Genomic DNA, 19,817 nt, shown 5'->3' with positions numbered 1-19,817 from the left:
GAAGCTCCTCCGCCCTCAAAGGAAATTCATAATTTAGGATCCGATGTTTAATTTATTACTCCGACCCAGAGCCTAATCTTTGACCTCAATCGGTTTGGCTGCAGACTATTGTCCTTAATTAAAGGACTCACTCAGGAGTTTCCAAACGCACTCACAGATTTAAAGTGCAGTTCTGCTCCAGACAGAATTTCCACGAGTGATGCATTTGAAGGGGGCATTAATAATGAAAAAAAGAACAAAAAAGGATGAAAAGAGGTTGAATTCAGAGCAATCCAAAGAAAGAAAATACTCCAAATCTTGGCGTGTAATATTCAGATCATTTGATGACATTTCATTGCAGCAGAGTTATGTTATGCCAAAGTCAACCTGCAATCTTTGGTAAAATGTCAACTCAAAGTGTTACGGAAAACTATTAGAAAGCATTTAAAGGTAAAAGAAAAATAGTTTTTTTTCCTCAATCTCCTCTACCTTAAATGCTGTCACAGATTCACATGATTTTTATGTAACTAATCTGCTGTTGATTCTTTATAAATGTTTTGTAGCCAATGACTTCAAGCCTAATATTTTTCAATAAACATTATTAGTCATTATAGTTCTTTAAATGTTTGTGATTGATGTGAATTTGTATTTAAGGACATCTGTTTCCTGCTCAAACACTGCCATCTTCTGGTGAGCTGCGGTATGGACTCTGCTTCTATCAACACAGTTCCATAACAACTGCAACTGGCAACTATAAACTTGGCAAAACATACACCATCACAGTAGCAAGGAAAAAACGCGTAATCAGATAGATAGATCATGTTTGAATGTTTAAATGGATGCATGAGTGTTAAATTCAGCCCATGTTTCATTTTGGGATGTAGTTCAGCAGATGAGTTTGTTTTTACTGACAGCGACCATTCAGCCTGAGATATTAAGATTAAATAAATGTGCATAATGTGGAAATGAACAGATTTTATTTCTATTTATCCCTACAGCCAGAATGTGGAGGAATTTAGTCTCACAATCACAGACAATAAATATTATCTGAAAGTGGGGTTATTGTTGTTTATCAGCACAATACAAAAAGATCCATGCTAGACATATTCCAGTTAAGACTCTAGAATATCATGATTTATGTAAATTTACCTCAATAATATGAATGTTCAGGTTAAGATTGTGCAGTGATATTTATTATGTAAGTTTAGCCGATTAAAGTTTAGGACTATGCACTACAATATTATTTATTATTTAAATTTACATCATTATTATAATACTTGGGGTCAGACCCAACAGTATTGAGATTAAGAAATCAAATATTCTATAAAACGTAAATACACTGAACTAATTTGTATATATTTAAGTGAAACTCTATAAGAATATTTGACACAAATCTATCAATTAAAATTTTAATCATTTTTACTCCAAACATTTACTGGACCGATTTAAATATTAAAATCACTCCTTTCTAATCCTCTGCTGTACGTTCAAACCTGAAGCCTTAAATAGAAACACACAAGTATCTGTCTGAAGAAACTTCTGCAGAGTCCTGGTTCCAGAACATGATGAGAGAATTATAGACAAACTTTAACAAAAGCTGCCTGAGAGTTTACAAGTTTTTCTGTTAGATTTCTTCAGTAATTTAATGACAGTTACCAGCAAAAATCAAGTGTTCATTTGATCAACTTCATTTCCTAAAACATCCAGAATTGGAGCTCATATCTTTGGCAGCTGTAAAGTTTCTGCTCCTTTAAAGTTCACGACACAATGAATGAATTCCTAAAACACTCTCACTGCTGGAGAGCGTTTGTGATGCTGAAGCAGTGACCAGTTTTTCTGTTTCTTCTCTGGAGATGCACAACGAGGGACGTCTGCAGCCACTGAGAAAGAGTCTCACCACATCCTGACATGAGGAAAAAGACTTTATTGAAGACGACAATGAGAAAAACTATCAGACAGCAGACGGCACGCATTCAAGGTGAGCTCTGAACATTTGACCTGGAACAGGAATTCAGTAACGGCAGCATGAGCTTCATTTCAGTCTGTAGCTGCTGAATTCATGGATGACTCATCTGGCACTAGAGAGGAAGACTATCAAACATCCACATCAGCTGATGGAGGTCCAAGAGTCTCACTGAACAAACAACCTACAGAGTGAAGACCTCTAACCTGATTGGACGGCCTCCTATTCAGCCACGTCTGTGAACAAATGCCTCTAAGTTGATTTGTTTTCTAAAATAAATCTAGTTTGAGTCCTGATCTATGTCTGTGTGTTTGCTTCTTTACACCGCTGTTAACAGTTTAGGCTGTTAGACTGTTCCAGATAAGACAAGTACAAGATACTTCAGAGCCCTTCTACCACGAGCCTGACAGGAAGAACTGCTTCAACTTTAGATTAAATTTACTTCACTATCCCAGCCCTCTGGACTTCCAGTAAGCTGTGTTCCTATTGGGGGAGCTAGAGAGGGACTTTTGAATTGTTCAGAAAGGAAAACAGGGAACCCATTGGTAGTTCTAGTTTAGGATGCTACTGCAGTGTGTTTTTGGGTTTTAAGAGGTGAACATGAAGAGGTTTTTTTTGTACTGATGATCTTTTACTTTGTTCCTTGTTGGAATGCCCATCAATGTCAACGTGAAGTTCACTTCTAGTTCTGTTTATTTTATTTTACTAACATCCATTTGCTTTGAACCCCTCACATGTTGTGTTGTTGTAAACTTACTCTTTCAAATAAATACTCGTCTAACCCTCTGGAAACCAGCGTTTGGACTGTTTTTGTGTTACTCCTCACCTACTTCAGACAGCCGGGACAGAACAACGTTTTGTGGACCAAAGACTAAACTCTGACGTTTTTAGAGCAACCTGCTATACTACAGGCTTTTTTAATTGACATATTACTATGACTTTTTTTGTTTTAGTTTTTTTTTTTTAGCAACATATTGTAAGAATTTGAACAGTTTTCAAAATTACTATACTTTTACTTGTGCAATGAAATATTATTCTATGGCATTTTTTTAGACAACATATTATACTCTGATGTTTTCTTGAATAGTACACTATTTTAACAATATACTGCACTAGGACATTTTTTTGAACCACATATCATACATGACAATTTTAGGTAACATCCTGTCATTTTGCACTTTTTGAACCCCATAATAATCTATGTTTTGTTTTGTTTTTTTGCTGACATGCTATACTATGAACTACAGGCCATACTATGTTATTCTTGAATTTTTTTTACTGTTTTCTCCAGTTTAACTTCAGAGACTGAGGAGATATTCAGGACTACTGACAACACAGAACCTTAAACTTACTCTTTTAATTACATTTAGGTTTTCTAAACGTTACATTAATGTGAACCAGCGACTCCACTGACAGTTCTATTTACTAAATGCACCACATTACAGTAACACAACACACTTCGGCTCTTCACATGAAACACAACGCAAACATCATTAGCATAATGCTACGTTAGCTTTAATCAGGCTACGACTGCGCAGCTAGCTCGGTTAGCATCGCTAACATTAATAAAGCTAATATTTACTGGATGCTAACTCTCTTCTCTGGTCAACACACAGAGATATAAACTCCACCAACATCTGGAATGGATGGCAAACATTATATCTGACACTAAAGCAGCATATAAAGTGCATGAAAAGCGGCAACGGTAAGAAAATAAACACTTACCTTACTATCAGAGTCCTTTCAGTGTCTTTTGGTAGAATCAGTCAAAGGTAGAAAACTGGTTAAAACAAGCCAACAGGCAGAAAAACTGTCTGTGGAAAAGATTCTGCTGCTCCACCAATAGATAAACCAACAGTTATTATATCAGAATTAATTCAAAGGAGGAGAGCAGAGTCTCTACTGCCTTGTCCATAGGACCTGTCCATCATTCCAGACCAGACAATCAATCAAGTAGCCCCGGCCCCTGGCTTCGCAAAACTTTAAAGCTCTATAAAAAATTCAATGACCCTTTATTTGTTTACAAACGTCGTGACGTTTTTTTGTGGGCGGGGCTTATGCTGGAGGCTAAAGCGGAGCGAGAAGTCAAGCGGGACTGGGAGTATATAGTTTGCGCTGCAAACTCGAGCATTTTTAACCCGATAAACTTCAGTGTACCATCGGCGGTACACTTACTAATTTGCACAGGAATTTAAAGAATGTCCGAAGGCTGCAAACGCGATTATATAAACACTATACGCCGATGGAAAGCTTAGATTCTCATGAATCCGCCGGTATAAACCACTTTCAGATGTGATTACCACAGCGGGTAATATAAACACATTTGTCCGACAAACAACGAATATCCATCCATCCTTTCTCTGTACACGGCTTCAACGTACACAGCGCGACTCACATTTCCGGGTTCATTATTACACACAGATGAAAATATTCCACAAAAAACGGCCATAATCCAACCTTGGACATCCAGACGACACAAGCCAGTAAACTATTTTGTCCAAAACATGTCTTGAAGTCGGTATATAATCCACGAATCGGTCGTTTTCAAGGAAATGCACCTCGCGATGCGCGTCCCTGTATTTCTCGTCATATTTAACTGGTTATTGTTTTTGATTGTATTTTTTTCTGTGTCTTCTTGTGTCCTTGTTCTTATGATGTGTGTATTTGGACCCAGTGTCTGGAATAAAGCTGAACTGAATTCAATTCAATTCAATATTTTTTATTTACAAATAGAATATTAGCGGGTTTTTTTGTACTGAAAATGGCTGGAATTGGCTACAGCTGATCGTCTCTGTCCAGTCTTTTCGCCTCAGTGCATTTAACCACAACTTCGTTCCCTCTGAGCACGAGTGTTCGGTGGAATCCTATAAAACTTTAATTTGCGTTCGCCAATGTCATTCCTCCTATTATGGCATCCAAAAACACAGCAGGACGACATTTTAGAAAAGTTGATAGAGCCTAGTCCCTCAGTCTTTCGCCTTTCAGTCACGGCCGCGGGCTCCTCTTTTGCCTCCAGCTAAAGCTGTGACGTCATTCGTGACGTGGGTCATTGAGATCGGCCACCTGATCTCTCATTATGACCAAGGAAACTAACGGGAAATAAATTATGCAGTCTATGCACCGTACTCTGTTTGGCTCCACACTTAATGATGACCACTTCCGGTCTCAGAAAATGACAAAACGGACCTTGTTTCGTTTCTGTCTCTTACTGATTTTATTTTCTTGTTAGTCTAAATATAAAATGAAAATCATAGCATTTTTAAAATTTCGTATATCCCTTTTTGATCATGAAAAGTAAAAACGCCTTGTACTTGCAGACAACAGTGCAATAATTATTCTTTATTCATGAGGATTATATATCTGTGAACACTAATTTGCTTGACATTTAATATTGCAAAAAAGGACATTGTGATGTTGTAAAGAACAGTGCCGGACATTAGCCCTTTAACTAATGTTCTCATATTTGTGAAATTTAAGTTGTGATGACACTGTTTCCTTGCAGAGGAAAATAAGATGATAGTGTTATTAGAAATTGCAACACCTTTTATTTCATTTTTAAATTTTAAATTTAATATTTGTAGCTCTTCTTTTATTTCATTTTTAAGGTTTGGATATCCTTTGGCCACATTGTGAAGCAACCCTTACTTGCACTGAATTGGAAATATTTTAGAAAAACACACTGAATTGCAAGACTTTGCAGAACAGTGCGCTATTGTAGACTGAACATGCAAGGCTAGAATTACATGATTTTAATAGTAATAGGTCATGATCTAAAGTGGGCCGATCTGAGGCATGAAAGTCCAGGGCTGAAAATGAGTCCCACTCCGGCCCTGGACATACCTACTCATTTCTTTATTTCTAAGCTGTTGTTTTCAACTTCGTCTAATTGCTAAGCTACTGCTAACTAAATTGAATTACACTGTAAGCAAAAAAGTAATGTAAACAGAGCAAAATATGTTTTAATCTCTAGATTCTTCAAAATAGCCTCTATTTGATAACTTTGCACACTTTTCATTCATGGAGTCGTCACCTGGGTCCTTTCCACTTCTGCTAAGGTTTAGATTCAGTGATTGTGGAAATCAGGTCACTTGATGCAACACTCCATTCAGTGTCTCTGGTCAAATAGCTCTTACACAGCCTGGAGCATGCCGTGGGTCATATCAAAACAATAAAATTACAATCTGGCCAAGCAGCAACCAGATATCAGTGCAAAATGTTGGTCTGTGTTGCCTTGGATTCTGAATAAACAGCATCAGAGTCTCCTCCAAACATCCCTGACATGACATTCGTCTTGTTTGCAAAACAACCAAAATGATCCCCTTTATTCCCCACCTATCAGTCCCCTATAACCCAGAGAGCGAAGGAACAGTTCAGTTGAATATGTTTGTGTAGTCCACCTGATTCAATGGTGCTCCAACAGACTGAGGTTTGTACAAGTTATAATCTATGGCCCTGACATGTCATTAGCTGTGTAATGATAAATTCATGTCACTGTCTGTGGTGCTGAAGTAACAGATAGATTTTTAATTGTCCCTTTTACTCTCAGTCCCATTGTTCTGTCAGTTTTATCTAAAATCTTTATTATTCTGTGATCTACACACTAAAGATACAGAGACACACTGTTGTTTTTTTGTCCTTAACGGAGTTCAGATGGTAAAAAATACACAGGGTTCATGTAACTTTAAATTTCCAGGCTTATAGTGTCACCTGAGAAACAGGAGAAAACCCTCCAAGAATGAAGTTAGTTTGCAGCATAATATTTTACATAGTTTTACATTTTTACTTTAATGCTCAGTTGTGAAAAGATAAATGAACTAGTGAGAGAAAGAAGATAACCGGAAAAATCAGAAAATGTCCAAATGTCCTGCAGCAATTTCCTTTGGAGGATGCACATTGGTGTGTGTTGTGGTTGGTGGTGTGCACTCATTCGGCCATGTCTTGTACTGAAAACCGAAAATTCAGCTGGTGATGAACTTGTGCTCTGCAGCAGGGATAACTCTGCCTTTCCTGGAATCATGAGAGCCTGTTTCATCAGGTTTTTACAACAACTGGACTTGAAAGGACTGTTCAGGAAATTTTTCAGACTGAGTGACATTCAAGTCTTGAAAGCAATGATGGACTTATGTTTCACTGTGTTTTGTCATTGCATTGAATTTCATGGACGGTTCTTGCCATGATCTAGATTAACCAACCAACAACACCTCATCACGACGCAACTGTTATCTCAAAGACAGCAAGAAATTCCAACAATTAATTTTTGACAAGGCGCACATGTTGATAAAAAACATTCCAGGTGATGACCTCATGAAGCTGGTTAACATATTGTCAATAATGTGCAAAGTTATCACCAAGGAAAATAGTGGCTCCTTTGAGGAATCTGAGACATATTTTGATTTGTTCACTTTTTTCTCACTTCAAATTCCAAAATGTATTTCATAGTTCCAATCACTGCATGAAAAGCCAGATTATCGGCCTTTTGAATTACTGAAAACCTACCAAGTTTCTGGCAGTTATGGGCAGTTCACACAATAATAATTACTTCTTAGTTATTTAAGTTCATTTGTATTTTAACTCTTGCACTTTGGGTGAATAAAAATAAATTTACGATGAGAGATGCACGTTTTGTCTATAATCTACAGAGACTTTATTCAGCGTTCAGTGCACACTTCTATGTACACACATTTTGACAGATAATCAGTTGTGCTTTTCAACCAGATTTTGGTCTTTAACATATCAGCAACATGTGTTGTTTTTTTTTGTTTTTTAGATTTTATTGATAATACATTATTGAAGTGTGCTTACATGACATGCCTACATACAATACTCACAAAAAGGTATTCAACTTTGGGGTGAAATTTACGGAAAATGTAAGAAGTTTATTCAGTAGTGATATTGCATTGTGAAAATAGGACATCTAAGTAGAAGCATGCAATAGTGATTTCCTCATCTCAAAACAATTTATTGAAACGAAAGCTTTCAACAGTGGCAGGTAAATCCATAGTACAGTCTATGGGTAAATCACAACAAAAATGTCAATGTCTTATGATACTTTACAAGCAAATCTGGACTATTGCATCGTCTGCAGATCTATGACGTCCACACCTCTCTCTCCACCCACCCCTCCCATTTTCTATAGCTCAGCACACCAGCTCATCTATGACTTGGCAGAAAACAGAGCAACTCTATGCCACACAATGGAGTGATTCAGCCACACAGACAATAGGTAGCATTTGATGAATCCTGTGACTGTTGAGAATCCCCTTCATCAGGTTAAATCATTGTTGACAGAAAGTATTCCTCTGAAGTGGGAATGACTGTTTTGTGTACACGCACCACAATATAGCAAGCACAGGGTTTGGTCACAGACATGACGTTAACATCCTGAGCTCACTGAGTTACTGTATTTTTAGCCACTACAGAAAAATAAAAATAAATTTCTGAATTCAGAGAACCACACCCTGCAAATTGACTGGATTCTTAAGTTTGTAAAGTATGAAAAGTTACTGGTACACTGAATTCAAGGTAGAAATGCTCAGTCATTGTGTTGATGGCTTATTCCTTAATGATAGGTCTTCTAGAATATAAAAACACAATATGGATATGTTAAAAAGTTCAAAACTGGATGTGTGTTTCTTGGTTTGCCTTAGGTCTGGGTTGGGGTTGTCACTTTTGTTAGGTCACAGTGACCTCTGCTGTCAAAAGACTGCAACTGTAATTTAAGCCTGTATAAATCCTGCATAAGACTAACAAATCTGTAATTAAACCCCATATTAATGTAAATATTACATATATTTTGGATTTTGTTCATTTTCTGTATTGTGTTGCACATCTGAAACGCCACATTTTTCAAAGCGGACTGTTGTCTTAATTCACAGCATGGGGTTCCTTCCCTGAGCCACGCCTTTGGTTTCCTTAATTTGAAATAGATTTTTTATTTTTGTTTGAGTTCCCAAGAGTATTTCCTTTATTTAGGCTTCCTTCCTGCAGACTTCCTTATGAGAAAAACACAACAGGAAAACTTGGAGCTTCAAGGTCCAAGGAGACCAAGGTTAAATCCTATCAGAACACAGCAGAGTGAGCAGAAGATCACAGTTACTGTATCTGTCTGTTTGGACTGTCATGTGGAGCCATCCAGTGTCATAGTTTCGAGATGGGATCCTGAAATAAAATCCTACCACTGACGCTTTGCAATACAGCATGAAAGCCAAGGAAAAGACTCCCATGACACCAGTTGTCAAATTTTCATTTTTCTTCTACAACTTAAGCACAGAGAGCGTGGATTTAACTACACTGTGGTGACTCAGTAAATGACTCATAGACCCAAGAGACAGATTAAACAAACCACGACAGCATAAATTTGTATTTTATATGTCCACCCATGCTGTAAAGTCTCTCTCTGGGCAACCATTAGGCATATAGACACTCTTTGCTGTTAGGTCAGATATTGTATCAGCTCCAGCTTAAGACAGAGACTTAGCAATCTTCTTTAAAGTGACTTGAGACTGACAGCATGGCACACGTACAAAAAACAAGTCCCAAACTGCACGCCCTGCCGCCTCTTTTCTACTTTAAAAAGTCTGTGGCTGAATATCCAAGTAACTGACAACAAGTGTGGTATTTTTTTTTTACAATCTTGTGGCCGGAAAGACATTCCCTCATTGTGTTAAATTGTTGTGTTGAAAGAACATATTTTTCCAGAGTAAAAATGAATGAATCTATGCACACACCCCAATATAGCAACCGCAGGGTTCTGTCACAACCATGAGGCCAACATGCCGAGAGATGGTCATCTTCCTTCACAAGTAAACAAAACAGAGTTAAGCATTGCTCAGAGTCTGAAAGTGTAAATCACATTCAGGGAAGCTGTGTATGCACGCTGTCCCATGCTTTTCCCAGAAGTACGGAAGAAATCTAAACACTGAATTTTTTTGTGAAGCTTTGAAACCATAATTAGCTAATCTGAGTGAAAATCACAACCCAAAGGAGTGTTTTTTCCTCTTTTCTAAAAGTATTTCCTCACTCAATCGTCATGAACAGCGTTGAGAGTTTAGATTCATGAAAAAAAGGGATTACACTAGAGACTCTTTCAGTCCTGTCTGTACTCTGATCAGGGTGTGTAGTTTACTGGCTCCTACATCTGATTAAGGCACAAACTTCTGAGAAATAGGATTGACGCCTTGTGAGTAATGGATTTTCAGCTTTAATTTCCATATCTAGTGAAATGAACAATATTCATATGTATTTATGATCATCAGTATTATCCAGTTATTTACACTTTTCAAGCACTTCTATAGAACAAAAATAAAATATTTGAAATTATACAGACTCATTGTTTACACATATATACATAGCAGCATGAAATTAGAACTCAATATTGTAACAAAATACAAGTTCTATAATAAATATTTCTGTGTGTGGTTTCTAAACAGAGCAGCGTTTAGTGAGACAAAGTACTTATTGAAAGAAGAAACAACCATTTCAATCGCATACAAACGACAAATTGAATTCATTGCAGTAAAAGTCATAGAAGACACAGTTCAGTACTCAAAAGGTTTTGCTTGCAGCTTTTCATTGCTAAATGTTAGCTAGTATATGAGCCACATCGCTTATTAAGGCACTTCTACGGACGAAGTTTTCGCATTTACCTTGACCTCGTTACTGTTATTTGTGGTAACAATGGCTACTCTAACTTCAGTTACGTAGTCTTTCATATAAATAACTGCCTACAAAAGCAGGTTGTTCAAAACTTCAGTGACAAATGTGCAAAGTCAAAATGATCACTTTCAACAACCATCGCAAATCTGTTTGAGAATGTTCCATGAAGGGCAACTTATCTGCTCTTCCACTACAGGAATTAATGGCATTTGTTTTGCGCTGATAGCAAGACCCAGTCAGCTCAAAAACATTTCATTGCACATTTTTCAAACACCTATCTGAGCATTTGGTGTTTCTGTGGTGTTGGGGGGGGAAAAAAACAAAACAGGAATTTTCAGTCAAAGTCCTTATCTCCGCCCTTATCTCCACCCTTCCCTCCTCCATCAGATACCAACAAGCTGTCATCAGTGGACCGGAATGAGGAAAATTACATGGGAGCTTTACATTTCTCTGGCCTCTAATGGACTACTGAGGACGAGAGCTGGCCCCAGCATTCCTTATGCAGGAATCACAATACTCCACTGTAGCAAAACCACTGTGGCTCTCTGACTGGAAGCTTTCACACTTTAAGATCAAAACATCGTGTATGGGTGTATCATTTGAGTGGTGTGATTGTACAACCCTCATTTTTAAAGGAATACCCACAAATTACTTCTTACACCTTTTTCTTTCATGGCTCCGAAAGGAGTACAAGCACAGCTGTTGCAGATCTTCGTGCAGGAGGTCCCTGACTGATCATTTCCTGATCCAAACAAAAACCAGCAGGCCAGACCTCCTCAGATCATTCAAGCTGTGTTCTGTCGCTGACCAGTTGTGCTGCGGTCATCCTTCACCACCCCCTACTACCTCCTGTTCTGGCATCTCTTTAAAAAAAAAAAAAAAACAGAAGAAAAAGTAAAGTTGGCCATGGGGGGGTTCCTGTCGACTCAGACCCTACTATTCTGCTAAACACAGCGGTGTTAAGTGAAGCACAAAAAGACTAAGTTCACCACAGCTGTGATCCTGTTTGAATTGTTCAGCTGCAAGCTTTGCTGTTGAGCTGGATTTCCTTCAGCCATGCCTCCATCTCCTGCTCTGATTAGCAACTGAAAGACCAAAGGGTCTGAGAACATTCACACTATTATTTGAAATATGACACTATCTGAACATCCCCCACAGTGCTAAAGCTATTAGAGTGATCCATACTTGTGGAACAAGAGCTGATGCATCATTCATTTTGGGAGTATTGCTTCTAGGTATCATTTCATGTAGTATTATTTGTTCTTTTAGCTGATATCTTTTCACCACTTTGGTGTAGTCTTTCTCTTTGGAAACACACTTATAGCTGCCATAGTTTTCTTCTGTCATGGAGGGGATGAGGTGGAGGCAGTCAGAGAGCATTTGTAGACATGGGCTTCTCCGGTTTCCGTACTCCCAGGTGTACTCAGCGTGGTAGGAGTCTATGGGGCAGGACAGGTAGAAGGGGACACCCTGAGGGACTGAATGGACTGTCCCTGAATCCACTGATGATGGTGAAGAGGACTCCCTTTTGGGCCGCTTCGCTGACTTTTGCTCTAAGAAATAAGTGAAGGTTAAGTAAAGATTTAACAAATTTTTAAGTGAATTGTGTATAGTGGGAATGATGACCATCTCATCAATAGTTACCTTGTAATGCTGTAGGGCACACACTTATTCGTCCATCCATGATACTCTGAATGCCCCCACTGTAAACACATTTTTTTTATAGAACTTCTGTGATATTTGTTGCTTTTGTGGTCAAGAGAGCAACTATGTTGATAATGCTGAATGGCAAATGAAAAGGCTTTGTGACGGACGAAGTGTTGATAGGAATGCTTCTCGCACTTACTTGACAGCCGAGGTGCATCCAGATGAAGTCCAAGCACAGTACGGGTCACGGGCCAGAACACAATCTGCACAAGAGTTATTGTAGTCCTGACATCTCTGGAGGTCCATGGTAGAAATCTTCTCCGAAAAACCCAAAACCAACTTTTTCTGAGAAAACGAACACAAAAAAAGAGCTTGACTTTAAGCCTACATAAATGAAACTTGGGAAACACCAAACTGATATTGTCACTTTACACAGCTGTTTTGAGGAACATATGAACAGTTGCTTGTGTGGACATTCAGCAGATGTAGAGCAACTTTAACTTTCATTTGGATTTCAACTGAAGTTGGTCTCTAAGTGCCAGATTCCTGAAATGCTTGACTGGTTGGTTTATCTTTCTGCCAGTGGTTGGCAAGAAAACATGACCATGTTTATCAGCTGAAAATAGCATCCTGATCCAGTCAAAAATCAGCTTGATGGTTGCTTTCATAGCTGAGCTGCTACCAGCTCTGCAAATACTGGAAGTACGCTTAGCAGACCGTAAAAAAAAACAAAAACAAACAAAAAAAAACACTTAATGCTGACTGTCTGGGGATTTATCATTATGAGCCACACCTTCTAGATTGCCCATTATTCACTTGAGTCATTCCTATTAAGAGCAGGTTTAAATAGAACAGGAGAATTTCACTTTTGTTAAACCTACATTCACCTAAGAGGAGTGTCAGACATTGCAGTGAAGAATGTGTAACATCTGGAAATGACATTTTAAACACACTGCACCTTTTTGGAGTCGAGCTTCATCACTTGTATGGTTGAAATGTTGGAGAGGTGTGTTTCAGAGATGATGAACGGCTCCGACCCAGCCTCTAAGACTTTATGGATCTTGCCAGAATCTGTTGGAAGAGTAACTGTTATTTTGGGACTGACACTGCAGGTATTTTTAGTCTATTGTTTTCAGCAGAGATCATAGACAATGCATGATTACAAGCCCAGCCAAAACAAAAACATGCAAGGCTCTAATAGTGAAGTGGGTAGACGAACCATATGTTGAACTGTATATTTTTCTCTTGACTGTGACATACCAGTGGCTAGAAGCAAAATGTTATACACGCGCTTGTCTGTGGCTTGGACTTGGTCCACAACAATCTTCGTGTAGTTGTTGCTGCTTATATAAAAAGGAGCTGTATTATGCACCGAATGAACCCAATCTGTCATCTCTGAGTAGTCCTTCACCACATTGAGAGTGGCCTGTGGCAGATTCCTGCTGTTCTTTACACACTGAAAAATATGAAGACAAAAGTCCCTTTACTTAAAACTCAGTTGCAGTCTGTGGGAAACGTATACATAAACTGATGGCTGGATGTTTGTAAGACACTCTGGATAAGGTGTACAAAACTGAAAGCACTTAAAGTTGTATAAAAACAAAACGCCAAACATTTCCCTATGGTATAAGCTGAATACGTGGAAAACAGGGTGGTTTTCACAGGGTCGTGGAATGTTTGCTACAATGGTAGGAAACTAAGTTCATTCATGGGCCTCTTTAGCTGCACAGCATCAGTGCTGAACTAAACTGACTTCATGTGAGAAACAATTTCTACAGCTAGAGATGGAAACAATGAATGTAATGAAGTAACGCAATCAGACACATTTTCCAGGTTTCCACCTATTTATATAACATGTCTGTAGAACTGTTCTCAAATGTTATACAAAAGCCTGCCAACACTTGATGTCAGTGAATGCAAATAGAAATGCAGAAATAAACCTTTAGAGGAAGTTCCGTCTCTGTAAAGTAACAAAACAAAGCCTTACCGTTCCTGGCCTTGGTCTGGGAATATCTTTGTTGTAGCCCTTGAAAGTTGAATTTTCAAACACGTCCTCAATCATTGCTATTGTGTAGATGCAAACTGCTGTCGAGTTCCTGGAGAAGAAATACGAAAACCGAGGTTGGCACAGATTTCATCATAGCTGCAGTGTTTTTCATCTGTATATTATTTATTGCATGGGAGTGGTAGAAGGGCAGCTCCCCTGGCCACAGAGGAAATGCATCACTGACTGTATGTGATAATCTGCTCTGTTGTTTTTGGAGCAAAAGTTTGAATTTGGAGCCCCAGTGTTTTGGAGAACTGCTGTCATTGTGTTAGTCATTTTGTGGCTTAGTTTCTTAAAATAAGGGAAGAGAAACCATCTTACCAGCTGCTTGTAAAAAGGGCATAAACTCTGGTTTCACGCCAGTCCTCGGCGTGCATCACATAAATGTCTTGGAGATGGCTGAAATACAACGACTCGTCTGGAAAACCGCAGACAAGTCGAGCCTTGAGAAAAGATGTCCATATATTCTGGAAAAATCTTTTTGATCCGCCTTCATCTACCTGCACAATGACACAGATAAATGACATGAGGAAGACGCTCTTTCATTACACTTGAAATTCAATGACTGAGGGTTATTTGATGCTACTGACATTACACCCACCACCATGCTTGGAATTAAACACCAAAATGCTTTCAAAGCAATATTGTTTAGTAGATGTCAAACAAGGGCGTTGTATAGACTGTTTGACCACACTGACAGCATGCCAGGGTACCTAATTAAAGAAGCTGTAGTCTGATTTGTTTGTTTGGGTACTGACAATGAGACAGCACTGCAGCAGAAGGGTGTATTACTGCACTAATACAACCTTTTAAAATACCTTAATTATGTGTATGTTTGTCATGACCTGGTAAACAAAATCACAGCATATCACTCTGCTCACTAATACTTCCAATTACCCTTGTTTGTTCTTGTACTTTTTTTTAATTACAGTGTGACTAAAGAATTTCCTGGGAGGTTAAAATATTTATCCATGACAGCAGCCCACAGACGGGGGATATCAACATGCCACAGTACTCTGCTGGTTAAACTGTAAATACTGGCTGACCTTAACCGTTGGTCCTATAAGAAACAAAGACTAAAGTCAGCATCAAAGGGGACCGTTTTAACAGATGGTGGCATTTTGTTTCCATTGTCTGGCACATTTAGGAGGGGTTATTGTTGGAGAAACAGCAGACAGCGTGATAGAACGTTTGAATTAAACTGTCCCACAATTCAATGTCTGCTTGCTCTAATGGAAAATAGGTCACATTAAGCATAAAAAACAGCAGGAAAAGTAACATTTAACAGTTTAATTAAGCAAATGCTACATAAATTGGGACATTAACTCTAATTTTCTGTTCTCTGTCCATTCGTGTGCAAAGTTATCACTGTGTCCATTATCTCTTCATTTTTATACATTTCAAATTAATTCTTGACCTCAGAAAATAGATGATGTAATCCAACCTTACAGCACATTGCCTGGTTGGTGTGTGACCTTCAGCAGCAGCAGAAGAAACTTAAGCTGGTATATCGTTTTCCTTTTCTATTACTGAACCTGAAAGTCAATTCGTAGTTTCTGTGTCCAAGTGGCTGCATCGGTCTGTGGACATGACCTAAACTTTAAGGGTAATCTCAGCCTGTCAGTCATGCGCCTACTTAACATGCGCTATAAAAGATAACGTACATGCCTCATTTGAACCGAATGACTGTCACATCTTTGTTGCTGTGTCCTTTCATGAGCTAAAATTGGCATAATGAAACAACATGACTCTCATTTCTACAAATTTGATTACATTTAATATCAATGTTTTCAAATCTAACAACATAATTTCAAAATTTCCTGATTTACTGGCTAGAATCCACATTCTGAGTTACATGAGCAAGACATGGATGGCTGGTAGCTTCAGTACTAAAGCTGAGCTAAGGAGGCTTTTGGGAATTGAGCCGTCTACACGTAGAGGAAGCCTCGTCTAGCTTACCTTACAAACTCTAGCAACCCGAGATATCCAGGGGTCAGCCTCTGGGCTGGTGTCTGAGTTCTTTTCTCGGAAAAAGATGTAAATCTTCTCGTTGTCGGGGTCAAGCTTTCGCTGAACCAATGACGCAGAGATGAACGTGGGCTCTGGGAGAAGAAGTCATGTTTACCAAATCATCCCGCTGTTTAAATTACAATGTGGCGCAAGCTGACAACATGTAAAAGCTTCGGCACGGGAAAGCAAATCTAAAGATAGTTAGGCTGTGGACAGAATGAGTAAGGGCTGGACACCTTCTAGCACAAAAACATCTGATTAAAACACACTAATGTATCATCTCAATGCAGGCTATGCAAATAAAACAAACATAATGCACATTTTCAATTTAACTGGGTATGCTGGCACATCACAGTACCAATGAGTTTACAGTGTTCTGCTCATCCTGAAAATTAATGGCAGTAATTACACACCTGAGACCCAGCTGTCATACATCCACACATTGCTTCTGCTGCCAGCTTTTCTTCTGAACTGCAACGAGCTTCCATCAGCATCCAAAGGTGCTGCTGCGTATATATCCCCATCTAAAAATAGCAGAGGCACATCACATTAAAAAGGAGCAAAAATGCCAAATTATTAAGCTGATTTTTATGAAAATGCTTTAGCTTGGCACGTCTGCTACTGCACGTGACTTGATTCGGTTATATAATTCTGCATGCAGTCCTATCTCTAAGCGACAACAGTTATGCAAGAAGCTGTATCTGACGTACCAATTGTGAGTAGGAGAGAGTTCTGTGTGTGGACAAATGGAGAGATACCGTGCCCATCTTTTATCTCCTTTTGAGACTGCAGACAACCAAGAGAACATTGGGTTCGGGTTAAGTTACATCTTGACAACTGTAATGGAAAAGTAAAACATCAGACACCCAATACCCTACTTCAATTACAAAGCAGGGTGCTAATTAAAGTTTAATTAGAACCCACATAAGCTCCATTCTTTAATGAGGTTTGCTCTGCTGGTGCCAATAAAAGTGGTCACAGAAATGGCAGTATGTCACACAGATGTGACATGAACACACTCGGTGATGTATTCAGGCACTCACAAGCTTCCAGCACAGAGGATTCTGTTCATCTGTTGCGCAGACAAAAATGCCGTCCTTAAGCTTCTCAATAACAGTGACGACACTTTTACGAGGATCCTACAACACAGAGGTCATCGTTACACAAAACTGATTTGACATTTCATTCAAAAATTCTCAATTTCTGATCATATATATCATTCTGTCGTCACTGACCTCTTGGCTCTGCTGCTCCATCGTTTTCAGAGGATATTCCTGTGATGGACAAAAACTAAAGTTATTCCCTCAGGGGAGTGTAAAATTGAACATGTAGAACAGCCTTTATCACATTATTAACAAACTGATGAATGTGGCAACTAAAGCTCTGCCAGAAAAATATGATTTTGGCAGATGCATAATGTTTGAAATAGGATTGATTAAATAGGGAAAAATCTGACAGCCTGTTTAGATAGAATATCTCAGGTTTACTTTCTTAAGCTAAAACCATATCACTTAAGATAACGTCTTCTACTGAAATCACTTTAGCTACGCCTGTCGCAGACTATCCATTAGTGAAATGAAGACCTATGCCATCGTGTGGTCAATAGACATTAACTCAGTACTCATTAAGAATTCATGTCATGACTGAATTTTGTATATTATTACATTACAGAAACTTCTGTATGTCCCTCTGTGACACATGCTCTTCATCAGCAGTTAATAAGCAGCTTAAGGATACACAAAGTGTCTTTCACAAGGCCATATCTGTCAGTGGGTGCTACCAGACAGACTCCATGTATAACAATAGGTCTGTCACAGCCATCTGCTACTGTAGCATCTAATTAGAAGCCCAGCTGCATCACAAACTGCAAGATCTGCATAGAAATAAAGCTCACCAGCACACGGTGAAGGCAGTGCATGTGCTGCAGCTAATCAAATAAATCAAAAGCACAGATGTTAGTCCAGAGGCACCAACCTCTATGATGTGATAGTCTGGCACACTGAGTCTGAACACAAAGCCCGTTCCTCCCACGTACAGTTCCTGGGAGTCTTCCTCATACAGGAACACAGTGTGGTTCTGATAGGTTTGGTATCTAAATCCAGCACTGAACATATCTGTGAAAAGTAAACAAGTAGTCTCGTTGTCATATTGCAGAGCTGGGGGGATGATAGTGAAGGTCACACTGAAGATTGTGCTCTAACATCAAAGTATGATCTGCTCACTGCCTGCGGACAATAAAGTGGGTTTACCTCCACTGAACCAACAAGCTTAAGGCGGATTACAGGGTGACTAGACACTGTGACTGATTTTAGACACTGGTCTTCAAACAAACAAACAAACAAAAAAACACCTAAAACATCGCAGAATAAGAGAAACCAAATTATTATGATGAAGAAGTGACAAGTGAACGTTACCTTTACTGAGAACTCTGGGGTTACTTTTCGTATTTCCAAGCGTCGGTGTATCCTTCAAACCTACGCTGAGGACCGGTTGAAAATCTCCGGTGAGCCAAAAACAAATGAAAACAAATCGCCTCATTTTTATATTTATTTTATCTTTTACGCAAAAACGGGATCGTGGACAGTCCGAGAGGCTGCTGGACCTGAACTGGATCAGTGTGCTGGCAGAGCATTTATAAGTCTCCTCCCATGCGTAATTGTGGCTCATACGCAGAAGGAAAAAATAAACTTGGCACCTATGTATAACTAGGAATTTTTTTTAAAAAAAGAAAATTATCTCAAAAAGGCGAATCAGAATAAACAAGTAATCCAGCGTGACTCGGAAAGCTATAATGATCGGGTTGTGTAGGGTATATATCCACCTGACCAAGCCAAAATTAGCGGACGCTGGACGTGCAGCTTCTCTTCTGCCAAAATCGTGATTGTTAAGAGCAATCAGGTGCGAGCAGTTACTCTCAAACCGCCTCCGACGATGCGAATAAATGCGGCAAGGCTGGAAAGAGGGGGCAGAAATGGAGGACCACAGCTGTCGTAAAAATGCGATTTTTTTAAAAAAGAAAAAAAATATGTAGGATTTTTTTTCTTAAAGCAATATGGTACAGCCAATATATCAGTTAAAATAGATTAATGAATCCCTAAAGAAAAAAAAAATCAAAATCAGCTTGAAAATGCAGGTTAAGTACAGAAATTAAACCTCGATTTCAATTATATCAGCAGTTCCGATTTTAAATGGAGCAGATACAAAAAGGAAAACCAGCACTGTCATGTTTTGCCATCATTGCCCCTTTTCATTTGTTCGGTTTTGTTGTTCTTTCCATCAGGTTCTTTCCTGATGTCACCCACCTGTCTGCTTCCTGGTTGCCTCATTCAGTACACAGTTTCCAACCCTTATCCACCACATGTAGTTTGTCAGTTTGACCTCATGCTCTTTATCAGCTCTTAAGCATTTCGTAGCCTGCTTTTTGACTGCGCTTCAATCTGCTCCCTTGGTCTTATCTGCCTGCCTGGTTTTTGTAACCTCGTAAGAATGAGCAAACTTCTTATTTTAACCCTTCTT

General features: G+C 38.8%; 1 protein-coding gene across 2 annotated transcripts; it reads right to left on the bottom strand.

Annotated features, from left to right (window-relative positions):
- Positions 1–10,126: 10,126 nt before the first annotated feature.
- On the bottom strand, positions 10,127–19,281 carry sema7a (semaphorin 7A). Of its 2 annotated transcripts, XM_022190390.2 has the most exons (14): positions 18,716–19,281; positions 18,276–18,415; positions 17,537–17,575; positions 17,345–17,440; positions 17,012–17,087; positions 16,715–16,825; positions 16,251–16,393; positions 14,613–14,791; positions 14,232–14,340; positions 13,505–13,700; positions 13,203–13,315; positions 12,444–12,589; positions 12,242–12,300; positions 10,127–12,150 (listed from the first exon to the last, which is right to left on the bottom strand). In XM_022190390.2, exons 1-14 carry the CDS (start codon positions 18,966–18,968, stop codon positions 11,735–11,737), a joined length of 2,076 nt encoding a protein of 691 aa, XP_022046082.1. In that variant the 5' UTR covers positions 18,969–19,281; the 3' UTR covers positions 10,127–11,734. The 2 variants fall into 2 exon arrangements, with proteins under 2 accessions (XP_022046082.1, XP_051808166.1); XM_051952206.1 differs by lacking the exon at positions 18,276–18,415.
- Between the last annotated feature and the right edge of the window lie 536 nt (positions 19,282–19,817).

Source organism: Acanthochromis polyacanthus, chromosome 8, assembly GCF_021347895.1.
Source record: "Acanthochromis polyacanthus isolate Apoly-LR-REF ecotype Palm Island chromosome 8, KAUST_Apoly_ChrSc, whole genome shotgun sequence".
Taxonomy (NCBI): domain Eukaryota; kingdom Metazoa; phylum Chordata; class Actinopteri; family Pomacentridae; genus Acanthochromis; species Acanthochromis polyacanthus.
This window is presented reverse-complemented; position numbering and strand designations above follow the sequence as displayed.

Excerpts from the sequence above, each read along its gene's own strand:
- sema7a (XM_022190390.2), bottom strand. The coding sequence starts at position 18,968 with ATGAGCCACAATTACGCATGGGAGGAGACTTATAAATGCTCTGCCAGC. Across the intron at positions 18,416-18,715 it reads CCCCAGAGTTCTCAGTAAAG|ATATGTTCAGTGCTGGATTT; the intron begins GTAACGTTCACT and ends TACTTTTCACAG. Across the intron at positions 13,701-14,231 it reads CCAGACCAAGGCCAGGAACG|TGTGTAAAGAACAGCAGGAA; the intron begins GTAAGGCTTTGT and ends CATATTTTTCAG.